At 45.3% G+C, this 13,090-nt stretch overlaps 2 protein-coding genes across 4 annotated transcripts in view; one reads left to right on the forward strand and one right to left on the reverse strand.

Annotated features, from left to right (window-relative positions):
- LOC147022916 (palmitoyltransferase ZDHHC7-like) overlaps positions 1–12,497 on the reverse strand; it is a 44,930-nt gene extending 32,433 nt beyond the window's left edge. The window contains exons 1-7 of one of the 3 annotated variants that reach the window (XM_085887896.1): positions 12,322–12,490; positions 7,281–8,398; positions 7,007–7,131; positions 5,486–5,582; positions 5,008–5,089; positions 3,871–4,001; positions 226–3,599 (exon numbers count right to left, since the gene is read on the reverse strand). In XM_085887896.1, coding sequence (XP_085744022.1) covers positions 3,417–3,599; positions 3,871–4,001; positions 5,008–5,089; positions 5,486–5,582; positions 7,007–7,131; positions 7,281–7,502 — 840 coding nt within the window. In that variant the 5' untranslated portion in view covers positions 7,503–8,398; positions 12,322–12,490 and the 3' untranslated portion in view covers positions 226–3,416. Of the gene's footprint in view, positions 1–225; positions 3,600–3,870; positions 4,002–4,174; positions 4,312–5,007; positions 5,090–5,485; positions 5,583–7,006; positions 7,132–7,280; positions 8,399–12,321 lie in introns of those variants that run through there. The other 2 variants (XM_085887898.1, XM_085887897.1) reach the window with 2 other exon arrangements.
- The window catches only part of LOC147022917 (uncharacterized), a 395,784-nt gene that overhangs the window by 17,852 nt on the left and 364,842 nt on the right, over positions 1–13,090 (forward strand). The gene's annotated exons all lie outside the window — the stretch shown is intronic.

A 13,090-nucleotide genomic window follows, 5' to 3' on the forward strand; every position in this document is an offset into this window, starting at 1 on the left:
AGGAGAATTTCTCTCCTCCCCATGGATGCCAAGCTATAATTGTTGGTCCATGCTCTTATCCTTTTAAATGCTGAGTTTCGAGCAAAGAAGCAACACGTACCGTTTTTAAAGTCTTGGCTGTGACTCGGCCAGAGTTTCAACCATTGCTCAAGCTTTTTTTTTTCTTGCGTCTGCTTCTTTTACATTGTGTATTCGCCTCTTACCATCCATCACTCATGACAGTCAAACGATTCATTCCACATTTAATTAAAAAAAAATGCAACATGTACATCACGGGAGCGGTTCATTTTCAACCATATTAAGCTGAAAGTATAAATTAAATCAAGTGAGACCGCAAGAATGAAGAGATGCTGTACATCATGATTCCTGATTACAAAATCTGATCATAAACTTGGCATCTTGGCTTTATGATACAATCACGTGGCATAAGAAAATAATTTCCATTCATTCCCACTTCAAAAGCCAAATTAAAATTATAACGAGACAATTACAATTCCATTACTTGGGAGAAACATTTAGGAATATCCATCACTCATACAATTCAACATGCTTTGATAGTGTCCTTGAAGGAAATGACAGTAAAGCAAATGGTGTTTGTTATCGAATGTATTCCTGCACCCATTATCTATCCACATGAAGTTGGTGTTTGTCAAGTGCGAGCCAACTATACTGCTAACGGAGGTAGAATTACAGGGCTTCTGTGGATAAGACTGAAATATTCCTACCGTGGTCATGCATCAAAAGGTCTTGTGGGCCATTTACATACACATATAAATACAACCTGGGATTGCAGTCGAGTGGCGATGGGAGGGTTGTTTGGGCTGCTGCATATGTGATACGTATATGGGGGTGGAGGAAATCAAATCGGTCAATGCACGTGTACTATGTCGACTGCCCCTTGCACCAGGGGTAAGTTCTCAACAACAGATGAGTACATTTAACAAAATCGGCAGCATGGGTAGCAGCAAGGTCCCATGGTCCATTTCAAAAAGAGTAGGCCACTGTGTCCCGTAACCTGACCAAATTCCTGATCAAAGTGGGTGTTGCGTCGGCAGGATAGCGTGCCTCAGTGCTGTAACCAGCAGACAAGATTCGGAATTGAATCCAGCGAAATATCCATCCTCGTGCTGGATCGATGGGTTTTATTGAGATATCTGGTCACTCGTACCAAATGCCATAAACGTCCTTCGTCCACTCACTTGGCTTTTTGAAAAACCCTAAAATGCTTCGTTGACCTTCCAATGTGTGTGGAATGACCAACTCCCTTTGGATCCATTATGATATCATGCAAGCTTATGTGCAAGTCTGGAACTCTGATTGGTGAAGGACCAACGAGATTAAACCAGAGCTGCAATACTTATTATATAATACCGTACAAACAAATTTAACTAGTAATGGTCACGCTAGTCTTTAGTTTTGAAACGATCGCTCACTGGAAATGGAATTTTCACCAGATGGATACACTGACTGATTGTCAGACGTCCATCAAATAATCAGATGTTCAACATATTGCGTAGATGGCCAACCTCGTTCAAAAACGACGCTCAATTGTCACACTTATTGTGATTGTACGCATCGGCAAATTCACAGGAATTCAAATTCAGATTCTGTCTAATCATGCTTAATATATAAACAGAGAGGGGGGGAGGGGTGGGGAAACCTACTCAAAGGTTGCAAGACACATATAAATTAATCATGTGCTGGATCTTAAGAGAAACTTCATTTCTCCACCCTTCTTCAATGATTATGGTGTGAGCAGAGAAGGAGCGTTTGGAGCACTCGTACGGGCAACTGAGTCACCAGGAAAATGGCCAGCTATCAAAATTCATTCCCTCATTAACAAGGTGGTGGTGGTGGTGGTGGTGATGGTGCATACATTTTCATCCTTCATGAGTTTCTACGAGAGTACTTCAAGGTTGACAGGCTTCCTATTCAGGAAATTCAAGACATAGGGAGGATGATAACTTGAATGATTTCCCAAGTTAGTCCCATGCCACAAGTGCATACCGATCTCATCGATTTGGCCATTGTGGCCATATATAAATATTTGAGTTTATTGTCAATTGTAAACTTGATGCTATGCAGATGTTCTCCAAGTGGTGAATAAGTCTGGACTGTAAGGGAGATGACTTTGAACTTCCCCAACCATCTCTGCTCACATAGTAGTTTTGTAGTATGCGCTTGGATTGGCTAATTTGCCGTGTAGGGCCGAGCATCATCATGTAAATAAGACAGGTGATGAGATGGCTTACCTGTCCGTCATCTGCGCCCGTCACACATCTCCAGTACCGTGCATTGATGCTTTTCGTATGTTCAAGAAACTCCCTGCGAATTAAACCGTTAAATACTCCAAACAATGTTGCCGTATAAAGATTTTCAGCTGACGGCCGAATCTCGTGTACGTTTTTGGTGGTAGGGGGACCAAGAACGTTCACCACTCTGTGCTGCATTGCTTTGATCCGAGACTGAAATGATGAAACAAAGTCTCGTCGCATAAAAACTATCTTTTTCAAGAAATCCTCTTCTCGTGGCGTTCCAATTCTCTTTGATTCATGAGTGAGCGAACACAAAGTCCTTTGGTGCCCACCCTCACACTCATCTAATCTAAATGAATTTCGAGTGAGCATCGATAATTGCTTCTACATTTACAACATTGACGTCCAATTACGAGGATTTCACGTCCAGTGATCGGACGATTCTATAAATATCAGTTGTTCAACACATTTTATGTTTATTTGAATGACAGTAGCTGGCGAGATTATCTGAGAATGCTCAAGATCGCTCAACCGTCCACGAATATTTTTGAACGTGCTGCACCATTCAAACACAACCATGTGAAGCTCCATGCATCATCAGGTTGTGCAGACAGTCTCCAATGAATATCAGCCGGTTTGATGTTCTTCACAAGGAACTTATTGATACACCGCTGCTGCGCGCCACATCTGACTCCGCCGTCCGTGATATTGGTTTTAACCTAGAATGTTTCAACTCAGATTTATCTCACTTCCCGTATAACTTACTCGGTGTAGACAAATATTGATGCGCAAAACTTCAGCAATTAATTATTTTTTACATGTTCTACAACTAAAAGGTCCACCCACGTCAACCTTGAGCAGCCCTCGAACATGCACGAGATTTGGAAGGAGAGGGAAGATGCTTACTCAAGATCAGTAGTGAGGGAACTATTCTCACACAACTGAATTCATCTGCAGCAGGATAGCAATTCAATTTTTACATAGTGGGCCCATATTGTCAGTGCGAATGGAGAGTCCCATACTGATGGCGTTACTGAGATGATCAGCTTGCGTCACATCTTGGGCAAAACACGTTTGGCCAGTATCAAGCACCAAAAAGATCTGGCGAGGAAGCAGATGCAGCACAGTCACAATCATGATGTAGCCATCTTGGTCTCGAGTTTACACGTACAGTGTTGTAGGATGTGTCTCGAGTGGAAAGTTCCTGACGGAGAAGAACAGGAACAAGCCATCCAAAGGGCTGAACCAAGTCAGGGATGGTCTTCCTCCGAACACCGCACGCATTCCCTCCCAGCTGCCTCGCCTTTCCCAGCTTGGCTTCTCGCCCTTGAGCCGCTCGATCTCCTTGGATTTGACGCACAGCAGTGAGACAGTTTCTACGTTAGATCAACAACGGAATTCCACCCTCGGAAAGAGATCAAGTGATGGTCATGTATTTGAATGTACCGACTGACATGAGATGGAATGGGATGCTAACTGCACACCTGAACTTTCTGCTAGATGGTTAAAAATGAATTGACAATGTAAGATAGGCAGGGTAAAATCATGCTGTCCATTATCCTGCAAAAACGGCGAGACGGAAATCGATAAAGTGGGATGATGAGGGAGTCCTGACCGTTTGATCAGTACAGATTGAATGCAGTTGGGTCCCTAGCATGACAGAGGTGAACAGCAGGAAGAGCAACCCCTCTAGGCAAACACTCACGAGGAGCAGCACGGTAACAGGTGGGGAGAATGGACTGCAGCCTAGCACACAGCATCGGTGTTACCAGTTAAAATGATGCACATCAACTACACATTGCACTATGGTCTGTCATTTATCATGCAAGTCTCAAAAAAGCAAGTCAACGAACTGATACATCGTTACAATGAAAATTAGAACACACTGCGCACAAAAAGGTGACACACGTTTCCATGAAAATGTGATGTAAAGTAATCGCAAATCCATGGATCGGAGATTTTCACCAATACTCGCACACCGTCCGACAACGGCGACTGTAAACGGTCTCATTGGCTTGCTGTTGATAATCTTCACGATGACAAACCCTTTAACATTCTGCCAAATACAAGCAAGGCACAATAGTTTAATACTGGAATGATAGGAAGGTTGCGGACCTAAACGGGTGGGGTGATGTCATGTTTCAAGAGTTCCAGACCAGGAGGTGGCATGATAAGTGTTTGGCAATATTTTGGAGAGCCGTACTTTGCCGCAACACCATCAGTAGAGCAACACAAGAAGCTCACATCTATATATATATATATGGCTTCAGAACGAGATCCTAAACAACTGTGCTAATCACCAAGGAACGTGATGAGGATCGATTTAATGAGCCTGACCCAGATATGAACCGTCAATCTCAGTGTTTCACACGCAGGACGATTCATCAACGCGTGTGCCTTCCCTCGGATGGACGTTAAACTGAGCGTCCCACCTGCCGGCATAAGTTGGTGGACGTTAAAGATCCAAAGGTGTCCTTCACGAAGAGTAGGTGAGCTATCGCCGGCACCATGGCAAAGCCTTATGCTGCATACGAAATACGATCCCAGGAATGTGATTCTCGTTCCCATTAATTGCCATTTGTCCAGATGTTTTGTGCACAGTGTGTCGAAACATTCATCCATGCTTTTTAAAACGGCGTACTATTCAACGGGAAGCCTTCCGTTTCACTTTAACGACACACGCATTGCGAATACACTGCCAAGAAAGTTGTGAGTGATGAACGATACCAAAAACTCGAGAATACGGACGCACCGTTCCACTGGATGTTGAAACAGTGTGCAAAATGGAATCCGCTGAGCACGAGGGAGTGCAGAGAAACCAGGGCAACATACATCTGCAGCACAGGCAGAGCGTTCAGGAGGAGGGTTAGTCTGCCTCCTGTCACCACTGAAGTCTGCTCAACAACAGAATTAGGTATCGGCACACATTGGCCTACTCTTTTCAAAAGGAAAATTTTTTTTTTTTTTTTTGGGGGGGGGGGTGTTCTTGCAATTTTTTTTTTCCAAAAGCAAACAGAACGGACCACCATGTTAACGTCCCCTCCAAAGAACATTGGCGAAGCAATGTGTTTGCGAAGCACCAGGGTGGCGGTTTATACTCTGGTTGGGAATCAGAGCCAGATTGCACATCTAAAAAAGGCACACGCACACAACATCTGAACCGTCTTGTCAATCCAGACGAGACGTAGTGAAAGGATGAGTGAGTAAAAGCAACAAAGGAGAAAGCTCACCGTGAACAGCACGAAGTATTTCTGGTTCCTTTCTCCAACACAGTTGTTGACCCAAGGGCAATGGTGATCCATCTTCCGAATGCACCTTTTGCAGATGCTGTTATGGAACGGAAGAAAAAAAAAACAAAAAAAAAACGTCAGATAAATGGAGAATCGCTGAGTTTTAATTGACAAAGTGGGTTCAAGGACAATTTATTTATTATGTATGCACAGAGGAGGGAGGTGTAGGAGTATAGCTTCACCACTAATCCTGATCGAATAACATTTTGTCATTCTTATCTCCGGCACCGAAGTTGGACGGTGGTTACGTCTTCACTCCTGTTTCTCTGTCTGACTGTGAGCAGGATATATCAAAGTTAGGGATGGATTCAGACAGAACTCGGTGGGCATGTTGGGTATGTGACACGGACAAACCGATTAGATTTTGGTGAAGATCCATATCTGGATACTAGAATTTTTAAAGTGATTCTTCACCATTGAGAGATAGGACCAATGGCAATATGAAGCACGATATCTCAAAAAGTGATAGACGGATTCTGACAAAACTTGGTGGACAGGTTGGGTGTGTGTGACACGGACAAATCGATTCGATTTCGATGAAGATCTGTATCCGGACGCGAGAATTTTTTAAGTGACTTCGGCATTGCGAGATGGGGGCCAAAAACGATATCTCAAAAAGTTTGTGGATGGATTAAGACAAAACTTGGTGGATGAGTTGGTTAGGTGAGAAGACCAAGCAGATTACATTTTGGTTAAGGTCCGGATGCAGATCCAGCCCATCGGTGGGGTACAAAACTAAACTGTTCGCCGTTCAGCCTGGCGGAGGTACGTACGTACGTGCCCTTCCGAATGCCGTTCTAGTTATTCAGTTTTACAATTTCATTTTCAATGATCACCGATTTTTGTTGTTCTTGAAACCTATTAACCCGTTAATTCTGTTCTTGAAACCTATTAGCGCTCAACAGATCCAAACATTGCTGCTTAATAAAAAAAAAAACGACCGATTTGTCTGATAGTCGGGCTTTGGATTCTTTTTTCGGCTTCGAACCATAAATGATGGTAAACGCTGCTCTTGGCAGACTGGTGTCAAATTGCAGACACCAACAACGTCCAATGTGTACTTTGTACAATGATTGAATGGGGGAATTTGTGGATATATAGCGAGTGCTCAGGTTGCAGGTGAGTGAGAGCAATGGTCAAATGCTCCGATATACAATGGTGCCCCCACAATCTTACACGTTACATCTAAACAACATTGCTCCTTAATGAAATTACTTTAATGAAAAAACAAACAAACAAGAAGTCCGGCATTAACCTTCGAGTAAACCACGAGTGCCTTGCAGCCATTTTCTTACAATTTGCCTCTCAACTTCCTGCTGGCACAAGGTCTGTCCGAGCATCATCGCTTTTCCCATGATGGTATCAAGACGACGCATCGATAAGAAAAGGAGGAATGCTAAATTCAGAATACCTGGAGAGCATGATGAAATGGTGAACAAAGATGAATTGACGAATACACACCTGCAGTGATGCGCCCTCTCTGGTTTGATACTCGAACACTTGGCACACTTGTACACAACCTGCCCAGGCTGCAGTCTCAGGCTTTCGATGTATGCAGGCGTTGCATTTCCCAGCGGCACAGCACCCTAATCACACAGCAGAAGACGGCTTGTCCATCCCAAGAGCATGCTGTAGAGCGGTATATCCATCTCAACAGTACAAAATGGGAGAGAATCTCGTCTCGTGTCGAAACATAATACACCCTACCCATCTTACCCAGTAACAAGTCACTTACAGGATTGGTGAGCATAGTGCGCAGGTGAGAAGCGAGTGCAAGGCAGGAGACCGCAGCAAGAAGTACACCATTGAGACATCCGTACCAAGCATTCATATAGGGCCAGAGCATGATCACCCCAACCACAAACCAAGCGTATGCAACAAGTACCCATGTGAGCACACCACATGCTAGGCCGCACCCATCACGGATGAGCCAACCCACTTGACGGCCCATCACCATTGGGAAGATGTGATGCCAGTAGAAAGGTGATGGTGTAGCTGAAGTTGAAGTGTGTGCCTTTTATACTTTGACGTTCAAGGGTGTGGCCTTACAAGTTTGTAAAGAAAAACCAAGTATGCAGAATATGTGTGACAAATCATCACAACTGAGGGAGGATAATCTCTCATGTTGTTTAGAAACAAGTTATGTTTGAGTATGGAGGGTTTGGAATGTAAAAGGAGGGCATGCAAGATGTAGGTATCAGGTAAAGTGTGGAGTGAGCAGTATAGATACAGTGAAAAAGCTAGTGGCACAAGCAGTGGGGAAAAAAAAGAGGATAGCCTAATGATGGATAGGACAGCAATGGAGCGAGGTAAAATAAGGAGAGTGGGGAATTAAGGAATGCTGAGGAGAGTGGGGCAATGATGGGAGCTGAGGAAAGCAGGGAGCAAGGGGCGTTGAGGAGAACTGGGGAGCGAGGGGCGCTGAAGAGAGCCGGGGAGCGAGAGGCGCTGAAGAGAGCGAGGAGCACTGAAGAGAGCGGGGAGCGAGCGGCGCCGATGAGAGCCGGGGGAGCGAGCGGCGCCGATGAGAGCCGGGGGAGCGAGCGGCGCCGATGAGAGCCGGGGGAGCGAGCGGCGCCGATGAGAGCCGGGGGAGCGAGCGGCGCCGATGAGAGCCGGGTTATGCGAGGGACGCCGGGGATGCGAGGGGCACCAGGGAGAGCGGGATGCTGAGGATAACAGGTGAGCGTGGAGCGCTGAAGAAAGTGGTTGAGCGAGGAATACTGAGGAGAGCAAGGGCGTTGAGGAGGGGAGGGAGGGGTTGTGATGGGATTGAGGTGCAATGTGCGAAATTATAGTCAGTCAGCTGTCATCGAGTCATTTGGTGTTCCAACCGAGTGGCCCACCATCAATCTGAAATGACAAAAAAGTAGGGGAAAGGTGGCAGCACAAAGCACGGAGGTATGACCACATCAGTGAAGGAGGACACAAACAAGTATTGATGATTTGAATAAGATGAAAGAAGGAATGAAAGCATCAAACAAATTTGAAATTCCCCCAGGTTGAACAGTTTATCTTTTGTATCCCACTGATCAGCTGGATCTAGATCTGAATCTGAACAAAAATTTAATCGGTTTCTTCTTATCATCAAGTTTCGGCTGAATCCGTCCACAACTTTTTGAGATATCCTGTACACAGACAAACAAGGGTGAAAACCACCTCCTTCACCTTCGGCGGGCGGTTGGTAATAATATACTCATAGTTGCTGCAACATATTAAGTCGTCAGTCACTTAAAACAAAGAGGTATGGAGACAGCACACACAGGCGTGGTACAAATGTCTCTCCGTGGGGTGTGTGCGTGCCTGCATGCTTGGTTATGCGTGTGCAGTGCGCATGTTTCGCGGGCATACAATCTGAACTCCAACTCGAAATCCAATCCGGGCATGTGGTGCTTGGCGGGGTGGAGGAGGGTATGTGGCCATCTCGTGAATCATGTGCTTCTGCATGTGGGGAGCAGACGTGTTGTAGAATCAAAGCCATTCCCTCCCCTCACGCTGCATCCCCATTCCCTCCCCTCACGCTGCCTCCCCTTCCACTCCCCTCATGCTATCCTCCTCTCACACCCCTTCTACCATCATACAATTCTCCAGAAGTCATGGAGAGGAAGTGGTTTCAAGGAATGTGCGAATTGGACCAACGGAATATCCTTTAAAAAAAAAAGTAGTTGGATCTTCTGCTCGGATCAATTCCACAATTTGTCTCAGGTGAAGAGATTCTGGAGCTTATTGTACGTGTGGAAATTAAATAAAGGCACAAGCATTGGCGTGGATTTTTCGAAGATTGAAGGAAAATGACCTTCCACTCCCCTCATGCTCCTTTCCCTTCCCCTCCCCTTACGCTCCCTTCCCCTCCCTTCATGTTCCCTTCCCCTCCCCTCATGCTCCCTTCCCTTCCCCTCATGCTGCCTTCCCTTCCCCTCATGCTGCCTTCCCTTCCCCTCATGCTGCCTTCCCTTCCCCTCCCCTCCCCTCATGCTCCCTTCCTTTCCCCTCATGCTGCCTTCCCTTCACCTCCCATCACGCTCCCTTCCCCTCGCCTCATGTTCCCTTCCCCTCCCCTCACGCTGCCTTCCTTTCCCCTCATGCTGCCTTCCCTTCACCTCCCCTCATGCTCCCTTCCCTTCACCTCCCCATCATGATGCCTTCCCTTCCCCTCACCTCATGCTGCCTTCCCTTCCCCTCCCCTCACGCTCCCTTCCCCTCGCCTCATGTTCCCTTCCCCTCCCCTCACATCCCCTCATGCTCCCTTCCTTTCCCCTCATGCTGCCTTCCCTTCCCCTCCCCTCACGCTCCCTTCCCTTCACCTCCCCATCATGATGCCTTCCCTTCCCCTCACCTCATGCTGCCTTCCCTTCCCCTCCCCTCACGCTCCCTTCCCCGCGCATCCCCTCATGCTCCCTTCCTTTCCCCTCATGCTGCCTTCCCTTCACCTCCCCTCACGCTCCCTTCCCTTCACCTCCCCATCATGATGCCTTCCCTTCCCCTCCCCTCATGCTGCCTTCCCTTCCCCTCCCCTCATGCTGCCTTCCCTTCCCCTCACACTCCCTTCCCCTCGCCTCATGTTCCCTTCCCCCCCTCTCATCCCCTCATGCTCCCTTCCCTTCACCTCCGCATCATGTTGCCTTTCCTTCCCGTCCCCTCATGCTGCCTTCCCTTCCCCTCCCCTCCCCTCCCCTCACGCTCCCTTCCCCTCGCCTCATGTTCCCTTCCCCTCCCCTCACATCCCCTCATGCTCCCTTCCTTTCCCCTCATGCTGCCTTCCCTTCACCTCCCCTCACGCTCCCTTCCCTTCACCTCCCCATCATGATGCCTTCCCTTCCCCTCCCCTCACGCTGCCTTCCCTTCCCCTCCCCTCACACTCCCTTCCCCTTCCCCTCCCCTCACGCTCCCTTCCCTTCCCCTTCCCTCACGCTCCCTTCCCTTCCCTCACGCTCCCTTCCCTTCCCCTTCCCTCACGCTCCCTTCCCTTCCCCTTCCCTCACACTTACGTCCTCCCACAACCCATGACGGATGTCTCTGGGTGTCGTTTCATATGACCCGTTTGAACGTGTCGTTTTAATGTTCTCAATTTCGTTCAACCCTGTAATAATGGCAGCATAAGGGGACCATCCACCAAGCCCACAACCCTCCTTTCCCTCAAGTCCCCCTATTAAACACACGTCCAGAACACCCTGTTTCCCCTCTACCCCCACCCCCCTCCCATCCTCCTTGCTCCCCCCATCCCACAATGTTCTCGTCAGTGAAGGGACAGACATGTCGTGTTTACTAAATAACATCTCATTCCCAATGTATGTGTACAATGACCATGTGGTCGTGAACCTTCATCGATCCGTGAGAGCCAGGTTCATATGAAGAGGAAGAAGAAGAACATATTAACAAGAAGAACATGATGAAGATGAAGAAGATGAAGAAGATGAAGAAGAAGATGAAGAAGAAGATGAAGAAGAAGATGAAGAAGAAGATGAAGAAGAAGATGAAGAAGAAGATGAAGAAGAAGATGAAGAAGAAGATGAAGAAGAAGATGAAGAAGAAGATGAAGAAGAAGATGAAGAAGAAGATGAAGAAGAAGATGAAGAAGAAGATGAAGAAGAAGATGAAGAAGAAGATGAAGAAGAAGATGAAGAAGAAGATGAAGAAGAAGATGAAGAAGAAGATGAAGAAGAAGATGAAGAAGAAGATGAAGAAGAAGATGAAGAAGAAGATGAAGAAGAAGATGAAGAAGAAGATGAAGAAGAAGATGAAGAAGAAGATGAAGAAGAAGATGAAGATGAAGATGAAGATGAAGATGAAGAAGAAGACGAAGAAGAAGAAGAAGATGAAGATGAAGATGAAGAAGAAGAAGAAGATGAAGAAGAAGAAGAAGAAGAAGAAGAAAAAAAAGAAGAACAAGACAAAGAAGAAGAAGAAGAAGAAGAAGAAGAAGAAGAAGAAGAAGATGAAGATGAAGAAGAAGAAGAAGAAGAAGAAGAAGAAGAAGAAGAAGAAGAAGAAGAAGAAGAAGAAGAAGAAGAAGAAAAAGAAGAAGAAGAAGAAGAAGAAGAAGAAGAAGAAGAAGAAGAAGAAGAAGAAGAAGAAGAAGAAGAAGAAGAAGAAGAAGAAGAAGAAGAAGAAGAAGAAGGAGAAGAAGAAGAAGAAGAAGAAGAAGAAGAAGAAGAAGAAGAAGAAGAAGAAGAAGAAGAAGAAGAAGAAGAAGAAGAAGAAGAAGAAGAAGAAGAGGAAGAAGAAGAACATATTAACAAGAAGAAGAAGAAGAACATGAACAAGAAGAAGAAGAAGAAGAAGAAGAAGAAGAAGAAGAAGAAGAAGAAGAAGAAGAAGAAGAAGAAGAAGAATGTTCCTGCAAACGGTGAACTAAAAGAGTGGAATAAATTTCAAGTTTATTTTCTGTTTAACAGTTTCGTCTGATCATTCCCTGCCCGTTTCATTCCAGCACGAATGATTCACAGGACTCCAACTCCTTCAGTTTCTTGGCACCGAATATATAATAATAATATATAAATATATATATATATATATATATATATATATATATATATATATATATATATATATATATATATATATATATATATATATATATATATATATATATATATATATATATAGTCATCGAAATGATTTCTCAGTTAATCTTACAAAAGGGGGACGCGTCCATGGTGGTGTGTAACACCGGGTCGGTAACCGTACATCATGGTGATCATCCCACCTCGCTCAATCTCAGCCCGTGTTTGATCCTCTCACTCAAGGTAATTAACGTCCCATTCGCAATGACTCACCAATGATCCAGAACGCACGTCCATTGGTCGCAGCACGTGGACACAAACACACAGACACACACGGACAAACCGACACGCCCCAATCCCCACACAACAGCTGATCGGACGTTTGAATACCTTCGGCCGTTTAAAAAAAAACAAAAAAAAACAACCGGTAACCAAGTAAACAGTTGAAGATGAACCTTTTACATCATTTCGACTGGTAAAACCCAAACGGTTCACTCATGTCCTCGATCACAAACATCTATTCAACATCCTGAACAAACCTTCAAACATAAAGTAAAAAAAAAAAAAAATGGATAAAACTGATACGCCGCTCTCATTGGTGGGATGAATGGCGATTGAACATACACCGCCCAAGTAATCGAGTATTGCATTTTCCGCTTCATTTCTTTTTTCTCTTGAAACATTTTCACGACGATGCACTCGCACCGCCCAACGTCTCCGTTCATTTCCTTCCCCGCCGAACACGTCATCCCTGCCACGCCCACTTTTCCCCAAACGCGGCGCACGTCACGCTTTTCGTTGGCAATTCAAATTCTGAGGTGTTGTTCGAAGCCGTCAACATGAAAGCGAAACCACGCGAAATCCTGTAAATCTTTCGACGTATTAACTGCAGTTCTATCAAGTACAATGAAGTCACCGATTTTTCGTTGAAGTTCAAACCGCCGGATTTGTTTTCATTCCATGAATGAAAGCGATATAATATGCAATGCACTTCAATAATTTGTGTTTTTCCTTTTTTGTGCTTTTTATTTTATAAGGGTAG

The sequence above is a fragment of the Eptatretus burgeri genome, chromosome 7 (genome assembly GCF_056783735.1).
Source record: "Eptatretus burgeri isolate ZD-2024b chromosome 7, Ebu_testis_v1, whole genome shotgun sequence".
Taxonomy (NCBI): Eukaryota; Metazoa; Chordata; class Myxini; order Myxiniformes; family Myxinidae; genus Eptatretus; species Eptatretus burgeri.